Source organism: Cebus imitator, unplaced genomic scaffold (assembly GCF_001604975.1).
Source record: "Cebus imitator isolate Cc_AM_T3 unplaced genomic scaffold, Cebus_imitator-1.0 Scaffold171, whole genome shotgun sequence".
In the NCBI taxonomy this organism is placed as follows: domain Eukaryota; kingdom Metazoa; phylum Chordata; class Mammalia; order Primates; family Cebidae; genus Cebus; species Cebus imitator.
The window spans coordinates 1,241,902-1,263,516 of NW_016107486.1; the positions used below are offsets into that span (position 1 = coordinate 1,241,902).

A 21,615-nucleotide genomic window follows, 5' to 3' on the forward strand; every position below is an offset into this window, starting at 1 on the left:
AATGGCAGTTTGTTCTTGATTTGGCTCTCTTTAAGTCTGTTATTGGTGTATAGGAATGCATGTGATTTTTGCACATTGATTTTGTATCCTGAGACTTTGCTGAACTTGCTTATCAATTTCAGGAGATTTGGGGCTGAGACGATGGGGTCTTCTAGATATACAATCATGTCGTCTGCAAATGGAGACAATTTGACTTCCTCCTAAATTTTATATCATTTTAGAAAAACAGAGCTCTATACAAATTAAAGCTGTGAAGATAAGTTTTATTTAAACAAACTATTGTCATAGGTGAAAAGAGACTTCTGTATAGTACTGGGTTCAATTCTGACTATAAAATGGACAAGTGAGAATTTGTACCCAAGAAGTAGGGTAAGGATTAGTGGTGAGGGTCAGTGAGCAGATACTAACAGATAACAAGGCTGGGAGAGAAGGAATTTTTCTTTTTTTGAGATGGAGTCTTGCTCTGTCGCTCAGGCTGTAGTGCAGTGGTGCCATCTCGGCTCACTGCAATCCCCGCCTCCTGGATTCAAGTGATTCTCCTGCCTCAGCCTCTCGAGAAGCTGGGATTACAGGCTCCCACCACCATGCCCGGCTAATTTTTTTTGTTTTAGTAGAGACAGGGTTTCACTATCTTGTCTAGGCTGGTCTCAGACTCCTGACCTAAGGTGTTCCACCTGTTTCGGCCTCCTTAAGTGATGGCATTAAAGGCGTGAGCCACCAGGCCCAGTTGAGAGGAGGAATTTGGATATCAAAGGTAGGGATTCTTGCTAAAGTTACTTAAGAAAATTCTTGTTAAAATGGGATACTACAAGGCAGGACAGGAAGCCCTGATTGAGGCCTAGTCAAAGAGAGTTCAGGGGAGCCTGACCAAAGTTTTGACAAAGAGAGTCTTTGTTAGTATTAATATGAAATTTGACATATTAACCTGACAATCCTTAAAATTTACACTTGATCCTAACGACAGCATTTGTTTTCTCCACAAGGTGGCGATAGCTAGGTACAAATGTTTTTTTATAGAGAAAAGATTTAACTTATGAATACTGATTTGGTACTACTTTGGAAATGTATTTTAGTTCTGGCTTTAACATTAGATGAGTCTACTATAGTGTTGCTGACCTAGAAATAATTAGACAAGCCAACACAATGTAGAAAACGAGTAATAAACACCAACTAATAATTGGTTCTCACTTTTAGTTTTTTTAAAAAATAAATATATGGGCTTGTATTTCCTTATAGCTCACTATATATGGCCATTTTTATTTTTTAGATTGCTCTCCCCAGTCTTTATCAGACCCTCTGCCTTGAAGATGCAGCTCTATGGCGTAGTTATTATCATAATTCAACGTGTGAGCAAGAGTTTCCATCTATTCTTGCAAAGAAAGTTTCCTTATTTCAGCAGGTAAAATTCAGTGTTATTTAAATGCAAAAAAGTGTTTAATGTTTCTCTTATTATTCAGAAGCCATTTAAAGGAAAGCTTTGCTTTTAGTGTTACTTTACCTTTAATGACATATTTGGGGAAGGGCTTGCTGCTTTTGCCAACTTATTCACAATTAAATCACACCAAAGTTTCTGGGTAGAGTTTCTTTCACTGTGGCTTTTCTTATTCCCTCTGCCTCAGACCCCAGGGGTATCTTGTAATTGGAAAAATGTATTTCAGAAAGAAACTAAGGTACAAATTGTACAGGTTTCACAATCATTTCCCAGAGTTCTTTTTAAGGAAAAGAGTTCTTTTTAAGGAATAGTGAGTAACAGGGGATTTTTCACATTCTATTTTAAAACAGAATGATGAAACGTACTGGGAGATTCTGCTCAAATTTTTTTGCTAGTCAAAAGGCTTAGAGAGTGGGCGAGCTCTTCAGAAGTTGAAGCTCCAGGAAATGACCTTTCCATTAATCTCTTCTCTGGATCTAACGCCTTTGTGTCTCCATATACAGTGAATTCTATTTCCCCAAGAATGTTTAAACAAAAAGGAAAATGACTAAGAAAAAATAAAACTTAAACATTTAGGACTATCATAGATATACATGATTCAGTAATCCCAGCTACGTGGGAGGCTGAGGTGGAAGGATCACGTGAGCTCAGGATTCAAGGCAGCAGTGAGATGTGATTGCACCACTGCACTCCAGTGTGGGTGACGGGGCAAGATGCTATTTCTATTTTTTTTTTTTTAAGATAAAAATTTTGAAAATTTTAGGGAGGATTTCTCGGCCTCTGTTTGCTGTCACCAGAAATGTCTCACCCATACCATGATTTTCACCTGCCAGTTACCCTTTTATTAGAGTCAGAAGACATTGCTAGCCCTGTGTTTACTTTTGATGATAGGCTTGAGGAAGTAAATGGATTTCAATAATATTTTTGATATATACTTGCTATATACCTATTGTGACAGTTTAAAGCACAGTAATACAGAACAATGGTAAGTGTTCCCATATTTAGTAAACATTTATTTAATTAGATAACATTAATTATTGTTTAATTAAAGGTTTTGCAGGAATTTTCTTCTTTTAAAATATTCTCTGCATTTTATTTTAAGATTCTTGTAGTACAGGCGCTAAGACCGGACAGATTGCAAAGTGCCATGGCTCTTTTTGCCTGTAAAACTCTGGGTAAGTATGATGCTCTTCAAGAACTAGACCACTAACTTGAATTATTTGTTTTTAATTTACATTTAATTTTATGTTAATCTTAGTTTAGACATGTTATAATGTCTTTTTTATTCATTCTGTTCATTTATCTTCCAATCTCTACTTGTTTGAGGAAAATAATTCTCACCTGGGCACAGTAGCTCATCCTGTAACCACCGACAGGTTCACCTGGCCTGCTGCCTAGACAGAGCTGATTTAGTAAGACAGGAGAATTGCAATGGAGAAAGAGCAATTCACACAGAGCTGGCTGTGCAGAAGAATGGAGTTTTATTTTTACTCAAATTAGTCTCCTTGAGCATTGGGGGTTGGAGTTTTTAAAGATAATATGGTGGCTTGGGAAGTGGAGAGTGCTGATTGATCAGGTTGGAGATGGAATCATAGAGGGTTTCAGGTGAGGTTTTCTTGTTGTTTTCTGTTCCTAGGTGGGATCACAGAAAATGGTTTGGTTTTACAATAGTGATGTTACCCTCAGGAGCCATTTGGAGAGACGTTCAGACTTTTGCAGCCAGAGGCTGCATTACCCTTAAACCATAATTTCAGATTTTGTAGCTAATTTGTTAGCCTGCAAAGGCAGATTGGTCCCCAGGCAAGAAAGGGGTCTTTTTTAAAAGGGCTATTATGAATTTTGTTTTAGAGTCAAACAGAAACCACCTTTGCAAAAATTAAAACAGGAAATTATAACAGTGAAAGAGATCAGACCAAACTGACTCCATCTTGTTTCTAACCTTTAAATTATCCTTGTTCATTCCTGGGCATAAGCAGAACTAACCTTGGGAAGGAATTTAGTTTATGGTTTGACTCTGAAACAAGATTGATTAATAGCATTTTCCAAAAAGAACCCCCTTTCTTGCCCGGGGATCAGTCTGCCTTTGTAGGACTAATATATTCCCTATTAGATTAGAAATTATGGTTTAAGAGCTGGGCGCAGTGGCTCACACCTCTAATTCCAGCACTTTGGGAGGACAAGATGGGTGAATCACTTGAGGTCAGGAATTCAAGACCAACCTGCCCTATGTGGTGAAACCCCATCTTTACCCCCCACCCCCGAAAAAAGAAAAATTAGCGGGGCATGGTGGCGGGTGCTTATAATCCCAGCTACTTGGCAGGCTGAGGCAGAAGAATCACTGGAACCCGGGAGGGGGAGGTTGCAGTGAGCAGATCACGCCACTGCACTCCATCCTGGCAACAAAGCGAGCCTCAATCTAATTTAAAAGAAAAAAAAGAAAGAAATTATGGTTTAGGGGTTATGCAGCCTCTGGTTGCAAGAGTCTGAACCTCTCCAAATGGCTCTTGGGCATAACATCACTATTGTAAAACCTAAGTTCAGTGCTTGAGATATTTTGCAGACCCTGTACTAGATGGATCAGCTGAAACAACGTAGTCTGGTAATCTGGCTCAGTCACCTCTGCAGTCCCACCCAGGAACAGAAGACAGCAAGAAAACCTCACTTCAACCCCATTATGATTCCATCTCCAACCTGACCAATCAGCACTCCTCAATTCCTAAGCACATACCTGCCAAATCTTCTTTAAAAACTCCAATTCTGAATGCTCAGGGAGACGATTTGAGTAATAATAAAACTCCAGTCTACTGCACAACCAGCTCTGTCTAAGTAAATCAGCTCTGTCTAGGCAACGGGCATAGTGAACCCACTGGGCACTTACAAAACCATAAACTAAATTCCTTCCCAAGGTTAGTTCAGCTTACATGCAGGAATGAACAAGAGTAGCTTAAAGGTTAGAAGCAAGATGGGATCAGTTAGGTCTGAGCTCTTTCACTGTCATAATGTCCTGTTTTAATTTTTGCAAAGGTGATTTCAATACCTGTAATCCCAACATTTTGGGAGGCTGAGAGGGAAGGATTGCTTGAGCCCAGGAGTTTGAGACCATCCTGGGCAGCACAGTGAGACGTTGTTTTTCGTAAATATTAAAAAATGAGCCAGGCATGGGGGCATGTGCCTGTAGTTCCAGCTACTCAGGAGACTAAAGTGGGAGGGTTTCTTGAACTCAGGAGTTCAAAATTGCGGAGAGCTGTGATTCTGCCACTGCACCCCAGTGTGGGCAGCAGACCAAGACCTTGTCTTAAAAAAAGAAAAATGATTCTTTTTGTTGGAGATCACCATATATGATGTTGAATTAAATTTGACATCCTATATTTAGTAAAGGACTGGAGTGTTCCTCAATCCAATATTACTGGTGTCCCTACAAGAAGACATCCATGTAAAGACAGACACAAGGAAAATATAATGTGATTATGAAGGCACAGATTCAAGTTGTGCAACTGCAAGCCGAGGAACACCGAAGATTTCTAGGCAACCACAAGAACCTAGGAAGAGACATGGATGTGTTCTTGTAGCAACACCAGTCATACTGGATTCAGGCACACTGTTGTCCAGTGTGACCTCATTTGAAGTTAACTAATTCTATTTGCAATGACCCTATTTCCAAAAAGGTGAACATTTTGAGGTTTCAGGGGTTAGACTTTAACATATCTTTTTTGTGGGGTACACAATTTAACCCGTAATACCTACCAACCAAGCTTTTCACATAATGCCTGTCTTCTGCCTTACCCATGCACACACAAATATTTTGAGTCACTTTTTAGACTGCTCACCTGGTTGGTTAATGATGAGTATATGCAAATAAGTCTAGATATGCTCTGTACTTTTGTTTACTTATGCAGGGGAGGAAATGTCACTGTTTATTCAACTTTGGTAGAATGTTTATCTACCAGATAATTTTTACTCATGTCTGGCAGAGTAATTATCCACCTTTCTCTTGGTTGCAAGTGACAGATACCCATATTAAACTCAATTAAATGAATAAAGGGAATTTATTAGCTTAAGTATTCAGTACTTAGGAAAGAAGAGGTAGGTCTGGTCTTCAGGTTAACTGGAGTTAGACAACATCGTGACTCAGACAGTATCAGGAAACTCTTTGTCTCAGCCTTGCAGTTTGTCTCTGTGTTTCTCCTCCAGCCCCATCTCTCTGTTTCTCCCTTTTTCTGTGTGTTTTTATCTCTCTCCACCTCTCTTGTTGCTTTTAGACTTTCATTTTAATTTCTGCTTGTGTGTTGGCCTTAGTCTAAAGGGTTCATAATATTCTGGGTGATAAGACTGCTGACTTCCTGAGTTATATTTTTAAGCTTTTTATGAAAGAAGAAGGATAACTTTTCCTTCTCAACTTCACCATCAAGGACTCTGATTTGCTCAACTTGGGTTACATATCCACCTCTGCAACTAATCACATCAGAAATATATGGAATTACATTTGTCCAAAAGCAGCTATGTATGGGGGAGTGGTTATTACCAGAAGTGAAGGAAGGGATGATGGTAAAAAACAATAGTATGCGTTATAATCAGACTACATAGAACCTGTTTTAATTTTTATATTTAGTTGATAGTTTGATAGTTGAACTATTAATTTGTAAAGAACAGCTGGGCACAGTGGCTTATGCCTATAATCCCAGCAGTTTGGGAGGCCAAGGTGGGCAGATCACCTGAGGTCAGGAGCTTGAGACCAGCCTAGCCAACATGGTGAAACCCCATCTCTACTAAAAATACAAATAATATTTCTGGTGTGGTGGGTGTGGTGGCAGGTGCCTGTAATCTCAACTACGCGGGAGGCTGAGGTGGTAGAATTCCATGAACCCAGGAGGCAAAGGGTTGCAGTGAGCTGAGATCATATCACTGCACTTCATCCTGGGCTACAGAGCAAGCCTCTTTCTCAAAATATAAAATAAAAATAAAAATAATTTTAAAGTGCATTTTGGGAATCTAACTCCTTTAAGAGTTATAAGTATATAACTTCTGATTCTGTAGATGTTGGTGGAAATGTTCTGTAAATGTCTTTTAGGTCTATTTAGCCTATAGCGAAGATTAAATCTAATGTTTCTTTGTTGATTTTCTATCTGCATGATCTGTTTAATGCTTACAGTGGAGTGTTGAAGTTCCTTGTTATTACTGTATTAGTCTATCTCTCTTTTTAGCTCTACTATTTGCTTTGTATCTGGATGCTCCAGTGTTGGGTGTATACTTAGAATTCTTATATCCTCTTGATGAATTGACCTCTTTATCATTATATGATGACTTTTTTTGTCTCTTTTTATAATTTTTGTCTTGAAATCTATTTTAGCTGATATAAGTATAGCTACTCCTGCTCTTTTTTTTTGCCGTTTGCATGGAATATCTTTTTCCATCTCTTCATGTTCAGTCTATGTGAGTCTTTATATGTGAACTGAGTTTCTTGTAGGGAGCATATAGTTGTGTCTTATTTTTAATCTATTCAACCACTGTGTCTCTTTAACTTGGAGACTTTAGTCCATTTATATTCAGAGTTATTATTTATTAATAAGAAAGGACTAACTACTGCTATTTGGTTATTTGTTTTCTGGTTGTTTTGTTAATGTCTTCTTTTTTTTTTCCCGTCTTTCTTCCTGTCTTCTCTTGTGTATAAGAGTTCTTCTCTGGTAGTACATTTTAACTTCTTGCTTTTTGTGTATGTGTGTGTATCTATTATAAGTTTTTGTTTTGTGGTTGCCATGAGGCTTGCAGAAAACAACCAGTGGTTTTAAACTGATGACAACTTTGATTACAAAGAAAAGAAAAGAAAAACAAAACAAGCAAAAATAAAACTAAAAATCTACACTTAAATTCATTTCCCCTCCCCCCATTTTGGGGATTTTTTTTTTGGTCTCAATATATACCTTTCTATATTGTCTATCTCTTAACAATTTGTTGTAGTTATTATATTTGACAGGTGTCTTTCAGACTTCATACTAAAGATATGAGTCATGATATAGTTTGAATATATATCTCCACCAAATCTCATGTTGAATTGTAATCCCCAGTGTTGGAGGTGTGGCCTGGTGGGAGGCATTTGACTCATGGGGGCAGATTTCTTGTGGCTTGGTGCTGTCCTCACAATAGTGAGTGAATTCTCTCAAGACACAGTTGTTTAAGCATGTGGCACCACCCTCTCCACTCTCTCTTGCCTCTACTTTTGCCATGTTACATGTAAGCTCCAGTTCTCAACATGTGGGATGCCTGTTCCCCCTTTGCCTTCTGCTATCAATAGTGGCTCCCTTGAGGCCTCCCCAGAAGCCTAGCAGGTGCTGGTACTATGCCGGCAGAATTGTGAGCCAGTCAAATCTCTTCTCTTTATAAATTGGCCAGTCTCAGGTATTTCTTTATAGCAATGTAAGAATGGCCTAACAAGTGATTTACATACCACAATTACAGTGATAGCATTTTCTGTATTTGTCTGTATACTTACTTTTACCAGTGACTTTTATACTTTCAGATGATTTTTTGCTGTTTGTGCATCCTTTTCTTTTAGATTGAAGAATTCCCTTTAGCATTTCTTATAAGATGGTTCTAGTGTTTGTGACATTCTTTAGTGTTTGTTTGTGAAAGTTTTTATTTTTTTCATATTTGAAGGATGATGTTGCTGGATATAATATTCTAAGTTGAAAGCCTTTTTCCCTTTAGCACTCTAAATATGTCATCCCCTTCCCTCCTGGCATATGAGGGTTCCACTGAGAAATGTGCTGCCAGACATATGGAGCTCCTTTATATTTAGAATATTTTCTTTGTCCCTGGCCTTTAAGAGTGATTATTATATGCCTTGAAGAAGTCTCTTTAGATTGAATTTGTTGCTGGTTTTGACTGTCTTGTACCTGGATATTCTTATCTTTCTCTATGCTAGGAAAGTTCTCTGTTATTATTTCTTTGAATAAACTTTATATCCTGATCTTTTTCTTTACATCTCTTCAAGGCCTATAACTTGTAGATTTGCCCTTTTGAAGTTTTTTTTTTTTAGATTTTTAGGCATACTTCATCCTTTTTATTCTTGTTTTTTTTCTCCTCTGTGTATTTTCATGTTTTCAAACTCACTAATTTATTCTTCTGCTTGATAAATTCTGCTATTGAGACACTGATGCATTTTTCAGTTTGTCAATTGTATTTTTCAGCTCTAGGAATTGATTGTTTTAAAAAAATTATTTGAATCTCTTTGTAAAATTTCTCTGATATAGGCTGGGTGCGATGGCTCACACCTGTAATCCCAGCACTTTGGGAGGCCAAGGTGGGTGGATCACCTGAGGTTAGGAATTCAACAACAGCCTGGCCAACATGGTGAAACCCGTCTCTACTAAAAATACAAAAATTAGCTGGGCATGGTGGCAGGCACCTGTAATCCAAGCTACTAGGGAAGCTAAGGCAAGATAATTGCTTGAATCTGGGAGAGATGGAGGTTGCAGTGAGCCAAGATCATACCAGTGCCCTCCAGCATGGGCCAGTGAGACTGCCTCAAAAAATTTTTTTTTCTCTGGTATAATTCTGATTAATTCTCTGTGTTATCTTGAAGCTTGTTGAGTTTCCTCAAGGCAGCTATTTTGAATTTCTTGTCTGAGAGGTTACATATCTTTGTTACTTCAAGATTGGTCACTCATACCTTATTTAGTTCATTTGCTAAGGTCATGTTTTCCTGGAGGTTTCTGATGCTTGTGGACCTTCATCATTGTCTGGACATTGAAGAGTTAAGTATTTATTCCAGCCTTCAGAGTCTGGACTTCTTTTCACTTATTCTTCTTGAGAGGGTTTTCTCGGAATTCAAAGGAGACTGAGTGTTGTTACTTAAGCCTGTTTTCACTGTAGCTGTTTCAGCACTAGTGGGTACCCTAAGCCCAAGAACTCTATGACTCTTGTAGACTCCTAGAAACACAGCCTTGGTGGACTTGAGGAAGATAAGGGAGAATTCCTTGGGTTCCTAGACAAAATCTTTTGCTCTCTTTCCTCTCTTTCCCTCAAGCGAAAGGATCCTGTCTCCATGCTGAGTTGCCTAGAATTTGGGGAGAGGTGATATGGGCACTGCCTTGACCACCACAGCTGGCACCATGCTGAGTCATACATGAAGCCTCCAGCCTTCCAGATCAGCACAGTACTGGGGCTTGCCCAAGGCCTGTGACCACTACTGCTTGGTGGTTGCTGTTGTTCATTAAAGGCCCGAGGTCTCTTTAGTCAGCAGGTTGTCAGCCAGTGGATTCCCTGCTGGCTGAGAATGGATCTTGAAACATCAACCAAGGAGCAAAGGCCTGGAATCATAGACTTCAGGAATCTTCCTTGTGCTTTATTTTACTATGACTTGGCTTGTGTCCAAGTTGTAAGACATAGTCTTCTGCACTCTTCTCTTGCCTTCCCCCAAGGAAAAGGAATCTATCTGTGTGCTGCATTGCCTGGAGTGGAGGGAGGGTGATGCAGGTTCTCTTGTGGGCTGCTGCAGTTGGTGTTACACTGGGTCACCCCAAACCCACTATTAGGGACACCAGAATAGCACTGGGGCTTGCCCAAGGACTGCAGTCACTGTGTCCTGACTGCCACTCAAATTTATTTGGGGCCTCAGGCCATTTTAGTTAGCTGGTGGTGAAGATGACTAGGACTTGGTTTCCTCCTGCTGGAGCAGAGGACTTCCCTCTGTCTCAGGGCTGCTTTATATGCCCCTTCCATAGGCACTGGTAGAATTCTGCTTGGTGTTGTGCTCCACTCAGTGACCAGGCCACACTGAGTTCCAATGCAAAGTCACACTCACTTCACTTTCCTCCCCCTATGCACACAGATTCTTTCTGTGCTGTGCTGCCTATGTCTGGGGAAGGGGTGGTGTAGGCAATCTAAGACTGGTCTTCTTACTCTCTTCAATGCCTCTTTCTTTGTGATTCTATTAAAACCAGCTGCTGGGATTGCTCACTAGATTTTTTGGTTCTGATAAAGGTGTTTTATTGAGTGGATAGTTGTTCAAATTGGTGTTCCTTCAGAGGACAATTGCTGGAGGATTCTATTTGGCCATCTTGCCCTGTCTCCTTCTTGACTGTTGAATCTAAAGACTGAAGTGGTTGGAAAAAAAGATACTCATTTCCATGCTTGGAAATGATTTTGAATATATTTTGTTACTGGAACAATTAACATGTTCCCAAATTTGGATATATATGGTGAGTAATAACTGTATAGTAGACATCTAAGAATATGGAAAACAGTTATCCGTATATTTACCACTAAAATTTGTTGATTGTAGTAGCCTTTTACTAGCATTTTTGAGAAAATAGAAGCACTAAGACAGAAATTCGTCATTTCTTATAAACATCTACCAACTATGTGCATTAGTACTCATACTCATTCTGTTGTTTGTTTTACTATAAATGAATGTCTTTGTTCTAATCAAAGGTCAACTCATTTACTGTTTTCTTCTTCATTTCTGCCATTATCATCTTCTCCTATATCATGAATTTCACCTTCTTTGCTGAATCACTTTTTTCAGCATACAAATATATTTTAGTATCATCTGTCTTAAAAATACCTCCCTTGGTCTCAGACCCTTCTCTAGCCACTATCCTATTTTTCACTTCTTTCTAAACTCAATAAAGTTGTCCATTTCTTTCTTTATAGAAGACTTTCTTCTCTTGATGTTATGTTTCTTTTTTCATTTCCCAACCCTCTTAGTCTGTTCCTTTTTACTTTCTTTTACTGGCTTCTTGTCTGCATGTCTTCTAAGTGTTGGAGTACTTTTCTTTTTACTATAGTCTTGCTCTGGTTTCCTTCTTTCATTATTATACATTCTCCCTGTGGGTGATCTCACCCAATCTCTGGCTTTAAATATCATCCTTAAATTACCCACTCTTATATCTGTTATTCCCAGCCCTGGTATTCTAGGCTTATGTATTTTATACTTATTTGATTTTTTTGTATTAAAAACATCAAAAACAAATATCTCAAATTTAATGTGACAAATACATTACTTTTGATTTGTTTATACTAGCATCTACTCAGTTGTTTAATCCCAAAACCCAAAAATATAGTTATGTGTTGTTTAACAGTGGGAATGCATTCTGACAATGTGTCATTATGGCAGTTTCATTGTGTGAACATCATAGAGTGTACTTACATATACCTTGGGATTGTACACCCTCGTATACTATAGGTTATATAGTATACCCTATTGCTCTTAGGCTACGAACTTGTGCAGCATATTACTGTACTGAGTGCTATAGGCAATTGTAATATGGTGGTAGGTATTTGTGTCTCTAAACATAGAAAGGGACAGTAAAAATAATCTTATAGTATGAACATGATATACATGGTCCACTATTGATTGAAAAGTCATTATGCAGGTGATGTAATTCTTTCCTCTCTTTCCTTTCTTTCTATATCCAATCTACCATCAAATTCTTTTGGTTTCAAAAGAATTTGAAACCAAAACTTAAAACTTAAAACTTACTCTGAATTCATTTTATTTGCTTTATTAGTACCAACCTAATACAAGCTATCATCCGCTCTCAATTACTGCCATACCTTTTATTTGTTGTCTCTATATTCAGAATATATTCAGAATCCAATCACTTCTCAGACCTTTTGGAGTGTCTACCAGTTTTTTAAAGCCAATTTTATATGAGTGAGATTATTAACATTCAGGCTTCTATTCTTCCCCACTCTAAGTCTATCCTTAACGTAGCAGCTAAGTGCTTTTTGAAATACAAACTGGATCAGATCACTCCTCTCCTCCAACACTTCTGATGGAACATGACATCTCATCTTCTTCAGAATCCTTCTAATGTCCTACAGGGACTTACCCTGAGATCTTATCTCCTAACCCCTCTCAGTTCTTTACCAACATAATGGTCTTTTTCTCGTTTGTTTGTTTTTTACTGCTCTAATTATTTCTGGAATATAGAACCTTTGCACTTGCTGTTCCTATTGCTCAAATGCATGTTAAAATAAAACAGGACACTTTTCAGAGAGGTTCTTAAGAATTTTTTTCCTACTCATTTAGTCTTTAATAATATGGTCTTTGTGCCACATTGCACATGACCTTTCTTACTAATTTTATAGTTTGACTATTTATCAACTATTTGAAATACTTATGCTACCATTTCATCTCCAGGTCAAATGACATTTAAGGTTTAGTGGCATTAATTAAAAGCCTCATGTTATTTATATATTCAGATGCTTTGAAAGTTTAATACACCAAAACCTAAAATGCAATAAAATAAATAAATGGGGAAAAAAAAAAAAGAAAGTTTAATACACTTCTAAAATCATATGATTTCTAAGCAAAAATTATGTTTACAATTGTATGGCTGGATGACTTCATATTTGGTCAAGTAGCTTTATTAAATTATTTTAATGTAACAATAGAGTTTTTATTTTATTAATAAGTTTTTAAAATTCAGATTACTGGAGAACAAGCACTTAACCTCTTTTAAATCAAATTTTAGAGCTTTGATTTTAAATGTAATTTCTCAAGCATCATTCATATGGAACGATCTTTACTACGTTTTAGCAGCTGTTTTTATAATCTATAAACCTTAAAATAGTAAATTATAAAGATGTATTTATGAAAGTAGCTTTGATTTGAAGATTTGAATTAGTATAGCAATCCTTAAAGCTTTTAGGGCTGCCTGTTTAATATGAATCTACAAACGAAGACTTATGTACTGGCAAAATCTACTATGTTTCTTTTTAAAAATGGTAGTGAACAGATGCAAGTATTCTTACTTCCATAGTTCTGATGTAATTTTGACTTAAAAAAACTATTATGAGGAGTATGTTATGATTTATGTATTGAGGTACTGGAAATGTAGAGACATGCCCCTAAACTTTTAAAGGTTCTTCATCAAAAAGTACCTTTTTTTGGAACTATGGATCTTTCCTAGTTTTACAATTCTGTACCTCTCTTATGGCATCATGTCATCCCACGTACTTGCTTTCATAGCTCAATCTGCCTTATCAAGTCAATGTCTAAAAGAAAGAAAGACATAAGCATATGTGCATTCATTTTCTATTGCTGCTAGAAATTTATCAGGTTTAAACAACGCCCAGTTACTGTCTTCTGCAGGTCAGAATCCTGATGGGCTCACCAGGTTTCTTTGCTCCAAGTTTGGAAGGCCCTGGGGAAAATCCACTTCCAAACTCATTCAGGTTCAGCCCTATTCAGTTGTAAGGCTGAGGTCCCCATTTTCTTTCTGTCTTTTGGTGTAATTCTCAGCTTTTAGATGCCCAGTTGGTATCTAGTTCCCTTCCTCCATCTTTAAAGACAGCATTGATTCCTTTGCATGCCTCATCTCTGACCTCCCGTTCTGCCTCATCTTTCCTATTTCTCTATTCTGTTACAATTCTTTGCCTCTAACTAGAGAAACAGCTCTACTTTTGAGGGGTCAATTGATTAGATTGGCCCACTTGGATAACACAGGATAATCTTCTTACATTTAGGTTCACAACCTTAGTTACATTTACAAAGTCCCTTCACAGCAGTACCTAGTTTAGTTTTTGTTTGAATAACCAGGGCTTAGGATTCTTGAAAGAGATATCTTAAATCTTTAGTATTCTGCCTACCACAACATATTTGACATTTTTGCCTGTTTCTAGGGTTGAGTAATATTCCATTTTGAAAGCATATTTTCTCATTTAATTGGTTCACATATATTGGGTTAGGTAGTGGCTGTTGATTTTCCTCTTATTGATGTTTGTGGTACATTTTTACAATGGTTTTTTTCTCATAAAAGAAAGGTAATTTTATACGTCTGATACTTTTCAGCCCTTTGTTATGGAGGATGAGACACATGAGAAAGAATGAATCTATTATACTTACTACCTATAATAGTTTGATAATTTCCTACTTTCTTTACTCAGGTACCTGAAAAGTACAGGAGTACATTTTTTCCTTTTTAAACTGCAAGTTATTTTTTTATTATCTCAGTATTTTTTTGCTTAAAATAAAATACAATAAATGTTTGAGTTACCCTTTGACTTATTTTTGAAATAAATGCTGTATTAACTTTTAAAATTATGGTTAGAGTATAAGGTTCCAGTGATTTGCAAGTAGTTTTACACAATTATAATTCACAGTGCAATTATTATTTTTCGCTTTCTAACTTTATTAAATAGTTTTGAATGATTCATATTAACCATTCTCATGATATCATGAGTCAGAATTATTTGGATTAATAAAACCTATATATCCAGTTCACTTAAAGTGCAACAAAAACTTTGCTGGAGTTTTGTGGGCAGGAGGGCTAACATATAATTACAAGTAATATAAATGTCACTTGTGTTATATTAAATGGCAAGATATTTTTCATGATTTTTTTCTCCAATCAAATGTTTTACTGCTTTGAGATATTGAATAAAATGAATTAATGGATATATATTTGTATCCTGTGGGATTTTAAAATAAAAGTTATAATTGAATTTGCTAGGCTCTGGATATAAACTAGCAAAAGATTCAGTATGCTTCCTGCCCTCATGAAGTTTACAGTGTATATTGGCTAAATAAACAAGTGGTATGGTAATCTGTATTTTAGCTTTTTTAGACCGTTTTTGTATTGGCATATATTTTCCAAATAAAACACACTTAAATCAGTAGTTATTTTATATTAAAATATTATATATATTTGACATTTTAATTGTATAATACATAGTAATTAGAGGAGTATGAGGAGATGCATAGACAGGAAAAGAAAATAAGAAACACCTGGTATTCCATCATTAGCACTAATCATTGTTAACATTTCTATGTATGCCTTTGTTTTCTTTTTATGCCATGGAAATGTATACATTATAATATGGAATTATTACCAATTCTCTTGAAAAATCTCACTTTTCTGTAAATTATCTTTTACCTCAACATGTTTGTAACTTCAGTTTCAATGTATGGCTATCAAAAATTACTCAGACTCCTGTTAGAAACTCAGTTTCTTTCTACCAGTTTTTAGATAATATCAACAGCTACAAGGAAAAGCCCTTGTACATGCTTCTGTGTCCATATCCTGAATTGTTTCTTAAATTATTATAACTTTAATTACTGATCAAGACCATGTACATTTTTAAGACAATATACTTTATTAAATCAGACAAGATATTTAATTGGCTTAGATGTTTATTGAGTTTATGAATAAGTAAATGAATGCTTGAATGAATGAAAATATTTCTTACTGCATTGCAAGTACATAAGAATTCTTTAAAAGCTAAATTTAAATTGCTAACAACTATTCAGTTGTTGTAAGCCAATATTCATTCAGTTACATTCTATTCAATTGTTAGCAATTTAAATTTAGCAAAAAATAAAATTCATAAAATATGCCTCTAAAAGCAATTCATCGGTTTTAAGTGGCTGCTGTCAGAAATATTCCTAATATCACCTATTATTAGGAATATTTTTGCCTTTGGAAATTCTTATAATATGGGTTGCTTTTGTGAGGAATAGACAAGGGTGCTGCTTTAGGCATGAAATGTACCTTTTCAGGTTGGTTGTCTAGAAATGTCTTTTTTGACCCATCATGTTAACAATGAATTTGTATTTTAAAGTGTTTACTATTCTTAATTCTTTAAGAATGTTCAAACCTGAGGTGTAGTCTTGTCTATTCACTTCTACTTTTGAGAATTTCTGAAAGCCCTTCTTGCCTGTGTACTCATTCAGTTACATTCTCCTGATTTTTTCTTTAAACTCCTGTGGAACACTTGTTTTAGCTCAAATCAAACCAGTCTAAGTTTTAATTGACATGAGCCTTTTCAGCTTGGCTCTTATGAAATACATTAATAATGGAAACATTCAAGTTTTAGCAAGAGAGATTTAAATATAATAGCAAAATTATAATCTCTTATCTGAACAGGACTTTATAATTTGTGAAGGGCTACAGAGTAGAAAAAGCACAGGTGAACTGTTTAAATATTAATGGTGGCAGCTGTGTGCAGTTTGGCAAGATAATAAATTTGAGTATTAGTTTTCTTACTTATAAAATGAATATAGTGATATTTGTTTCTCAGGATCATTATATGGCTTAGATACCATTTAAATAAAGTACCCAGTATAATGCTTAGTGTATAGTAGGTGATGAATAAATGGAATTTGTTATAATTATTCTAATTTTGCTTCCAAAGAACCTGTGGATTACTTTATCCTTGTTTTGCAATTGAGGAAACTGAGGCACAGTTAATTTTAATGATTTGGATATGGTCATTTAGCTAACAAATATAAACTGTCAGCTATGTATTTTTGTCTTAAAATTAAGCATTCTTTTTACTCTCCATACAACTTTTTTCCCCATATCACATGGGCATAAGAAATAACTTTTGGCCCATATGATGCCAGTGAGATAATTTACCCAGATCATGATGACTCTGATTCCCCATATTCATGACACAGTATGCACTCAGCTATCATATCAGTTAATGAATTGTGTTGTACTAATGGGATGTATAGATTGATGGTTGGATTCAGTCTTCTCTGGTGTTGCGGTCTCAATTTACAATACAGCTACAGGCCTGTATTGTTGCCTTAATTTACAATACAGATTTTAAATACAGTAATCAGGGTACCTATCTCATAGCATTGTACTAGTAAGAAGATATCATACATGGAAAACATTTAGAAAAATGCCTGGCACCTTAAGCATAAAACAAATGTTGGCTATTACTAGGACATGATTTTAGAGTGGAAAAACTTTAATATGAGATTATAACTCACCTGGGTATTCTCTATTATATGTTATATAATTAGTTTTAATAGACTTTTTAATAATGCATACTGCTTTTCATTTTTAATTTTTAAAATATGTCTTTTAGGACTGAAAGAGGTGTCCCCATTGCCTCTAAATCTCAAACGTTTATACAAAGAGACACTGGAAATTGAACCCATCTTGATAATTATTTCTCCGGGTGCTGATCCTTCTCAGGAACTTCAAGAACTTGCTAATGCTGAAAGAAGTGGAGAGTGTTATCACCAGGTAAATACATATTGTCCTGCTGCTCTTTTTTTTTTTTTGCTATTGCTGTTCCTGCCACACTTAATCATATTGGTCAGATGGACATTTTTTGTTGTGATAAGATAAATAATGCCCCTAAAGATGTCTGTGTCCTAATCCTCAGAACTATGGATATGTTGTTTTATATAGCAAAAGGAACTTTGCAGATGTAATTAAGTATCTTCAGATGGGAAGATTAGCCTGGATTAGCCAGGTGAGCCCAATATAAAAATCACAAAGGTTTTTATAGGAGGGGGCAGGTGAGTCAAGAGTGAAGATAGGAGATGTGAGGTTGTAAGTAGAGGTCAGAGAAGAGAGAAAATGCTGTGCTACTGGCTTTGAAGATGGAGGAAGGAGCCGTAAGCAAAGAAACGTAAGTGGCTTCCAGAAACGGGAAAAAACAAGGGAAGAATTATTTTTTAGAGCCTTTAGAAAGCCGATAGTCGTCCTTTTATTTTGAAACCCAGACACCTTGATTTTTAGACCAGTGAGACTTCGAGACTCCAAAAGTTTAATGATAATTTAAGGTGCTAAATCTGTGGTAATTTCTTCAAGCAGCTATAGGAAACTAATACATTGGCTTTCATCTTGAGAATACTTTTAAACTTTTACTTGGATGCTTTTATGGTAAATCACAGCAATGTTTATTTACACTTTATTTACGTGAAGTGGAAGAAATTCGTAAATATTTTGAATAAAATGTTTTCATTGTAATGCCATTTTTTTTCCCCTGAGGTAGGAACTTTTGTTTGTTCAGAGTACTTTCATTTTTTAAATTTGCATGTAAATTTGAAAATGAAGTATATTAATTTACCCTCAATTTTTGACAAGTGAATACATCTTTTTCACAGGGAAAATAATGATTTTTTAAGCAACTAATAGCAGCCAATAATTGAAAAGTAAAAATTTTACAAATAGCAATATAAATGAAAGAGCAAAGTAGTAGAGCTATTAGGCTCAGTTGTGCAGGTTTTACACTAAGTCTAGAGAGTTCTAGTCAATCATAGTTACAGTAGATTGGAATATACATTAGGTCAGTATTCAGTTATCAGTGAGGTGTCTAGGAATGAAAGCCCTTTCTATAGATTGTACCTGTTACTAGTGATTTTTGGCAAGAAGCTTAAACTATTTACATAAGCTTTTAATTATTTAAAGAAGATTAATTTCTGGCATTAGTTTGATTCTTCTTCCAAATTTAATATTAAAGCCAGTTAGAAAGGTTTAGGGATTACTATTATTAACTCTATTATTGTTACATTACAACATGCTAGCAGATCTGTTTTTTAAATTTTGTTTATTTTTTTGCTTTTGCAGGTTGCCATGGGTCAGGGTCAAGCTGATTTAGCAATTCAAATGCTAAAAGAATGTGCCAGCAATGGAGACTGGCTCTGTTTGAAGAACTTACATCTTGTGGTATCTTGGCTGCCAGTTCTGGAAAAGGTAGATTCAGATCAATGTGGTACAAATAATATCTAATATACTCAGCTTAGTAATCTCCAAGGGTTATCCATATTAAAATGTCATACATTATTTATGATGATTTAAAAAATAATATTTGAGAAATTTTAAATTTAAATATTTTCTTAAATATGTGTGTTACACTCGAGCAAGTTAGAAGGAAAGCACCACACTCTTGAGTTCCAATTGTGAGTCCTTTATTGCCAGTGACCGAGAGGCAGCTCACGCTCAAAATCTCCTGGTCCCGAGGAAAAGGCTTGATTTCTTTTTATACCTAGCTTGGGACTGGGGAGAGGAAGCCTAGCTGAAGCAGAATTTTACCGAAGTAGAACAAGCAAGTTAGTAGGAGGAAGCTGGTAACCAGGAGGCAGGAGGTTCCCATAGTTGCTGGTTGCTAAGAGTATTTCCATACAATCATCAAGGTGGGTAGCAGGGGGGACTTTCCATACAATCAATCACCAAGAGGGGTATTTCACAGTAGCAGGTAGACTTGCCAAGCAGGATGCGGTTACATAGGTTACAGGTACTGAGAACAGCATGACCCAAACCTCAATGGTTCAAGGCTGTAAGTACAGCGTGACTCAGTAATGCGCCTGTGGGGGCTGTGGCAGGGAGGGAGAAAATAAGCTGGAGCTTGTCAGGCTTATTTCTAAGATGGAGTCAGGTTAGTTCATATCATGTGCAACTGTGCAAAATAGGATATTAATAGGAAGTATTTAAAAATGCTTTTTTAAAGGCATATAAGAGAAGCCAAGAAATTTTTAATGAAGATTGACAGGGAAGCTTAGATGACATATTGATACCATTAGTTTCATTTTATGCTCTTGTTCTGTTGATCTGTACTGGGAGAAGAGACATAGTAGGGGGTGAGAGGGGACTGCCTAACTTTCTAGGTGCTAAGAAAGCTAGAGAGTAAACTGAAGCAAACGTTTCATTTCCCTCAATGAACTCAGGATAAAAATAATCTTAAGATGGACAAATAGCTAGATAGACTTTTCATGCAAACCTAGATTTTATTCTGTTGCTTATTTAAGAAAGATGAATAGGGTTTTGGGTAGTTAGAGATGATTCCAAAGAGATATTTCTTGAAAGCCAAATGGCATTTTGCTGAGTATATGCAAAGAAAGGATACCATGATTTTAATTCCATCAGCACAAGTAGAGATAGAATTGGGGATGTGCATCCCTAGCACAAGGAATGAAAAGATGTCCTTGACAGTACTAGAGAGGCCAGGCAGGGAAGCGTGGGGCAATTGAGTTGGACAACTAGGAAAGAGCTAGGCTATGGCATACCCTGAGAACTATGCAGAAGATTTTGCAGTTTTTGTCCTGGGACTTAGAGAGCCAAAGGAGGTCCTTAACAGAGAGTTAGCAATTAATTATTCTGGCAGTAGTATAAAGAATGTAACCAAACAGAATAAATTGGGGGAAGTCCTACCCTAGTTGTGAGGTATTAAAAATTTCTGTAGTCCTAATTAATTGGCAACTACACACTTCCACAAATAGAGAATCAATAAATCTTTGATAAATAAGTTAATGAGTGAGTGAATGAATTGCTAGACCATGATGATTCATGATTCGTTACTTGTAATCAAGAGAAGATACAGATTTTGGACTGCGAATATTCATGTGATTCTAGTATTATGGCTTTCTTTAAAAATCACTAATGTGTAAAACTATAAAATTTACATCTGATAAATCATATACGTTTTGTTTTGTTTTGTTTTGTTTTGTTTTTTTGAGACAGAATCTTGCTCTGTTGCCCAGGCTGGAGTGCAGTGGTGCAATTTCGGCTCACTGCAATCTCCACCACCCAAGTTCAATCAATTCTCATGTCTCAGCCTCCGAGGTAGCTGCGATTACAGGCATGTACCACTGTGCCTGGCTAATTTTTGTATTTTTAGTAGAGACAGGGTTTTGCCATGTTTTTCAGGCTGGTCTTGAACTCCTGGCCTCAAGTGATCTGCCTGCCTTGGCCTCCTGACATGCTGGGATTACAGGAGTGAGCCACCACACCTGGCCTGATACATCTATATATGTTTTAAGATATATAAAGAAGACTGATGAATACTTGAATACTGCTTTCTGTTTTAAACAGCTGATTGATAGCTATTAATCCATGTAAAATATAATGACAGTTATCATCTTGAAAGCACATCTTAATTAGAACATTTTGAAACAGTACATAATATGGAATTTTAAAAATAACTGATTATTTGCTTTTCTACTAGTTTGGATGAATTGATAGGATATAAATTTATAAACTTGTAAATTCAACCATATCCAGCTATAAATCCAACTATATCACAATGTATTGTTTCTTTTACCTTTTAAATTTTTTTTAGATATGCCAACCCAAAGCAAAGTTTTATATACAGTTTACATTTTAAAATGATGAGGTATAAATATGTTTTATCCTTTATAATTTTAAACAAGCACAATGTTTTTGTGGCCATTCTTTTGCCATTTTTTTGGTCATCTTAACTACAGTTTACATGATATTAATGTTAGTGTTAGACATCACTTATATTAAAATAATTTTTAGACTTCATTCTCTTAGAGCTACAAAAATTTCTTGTGTAATTTATTCATTCATTTATTAAATGTACAGATACTTGCTGAGTACAAGAAAAACCCAGAAATTGTGCCAGGTGCTGGTTACCTCCAGAATTTGTACCTTTTCTCTGGAAACTTAGTTTAGGAGAGACAGATCACATTAACATAG

At 36.0% G+C, this 21,615-nt stretch overlaps 1 protein-coding gene across 6 annotated transcripts in view; it reads left to right on the plus strand.

Moving 5' to 3' along the window:
• Positions 1–21,615, plus strand: part of DYNC2H1 (dynein cytoplasmic 2 heavy chain 1) — a 390,963-nt gene that overhangs the window by 177,039 nt on the left and 192,309 nt on the right. For all 6 annotated transcript variants that reach the window (XM_017544781.2, XM_017544786.2, XM_017544784.2 and 3 more), the window contains 4 exons: positions 1,268–1,399; positions 2,535–2,607; positions 17,255–17,415; positions 18,748–18,873. In XM_017544781.2, coding sequence (XP_017400270.1) covers positions 1,268–1,399; positions 2,535–2,607; positions 17,255–17,415; positions 18,748–18,873 — 492 coding nt within the window. The remainder of the gene's footprint in view (positions 1–1,267; positions 1,400–2,534; positions 2,608–17,254; positions 17,416–18,747; positions 18,874–21,615) is intronic.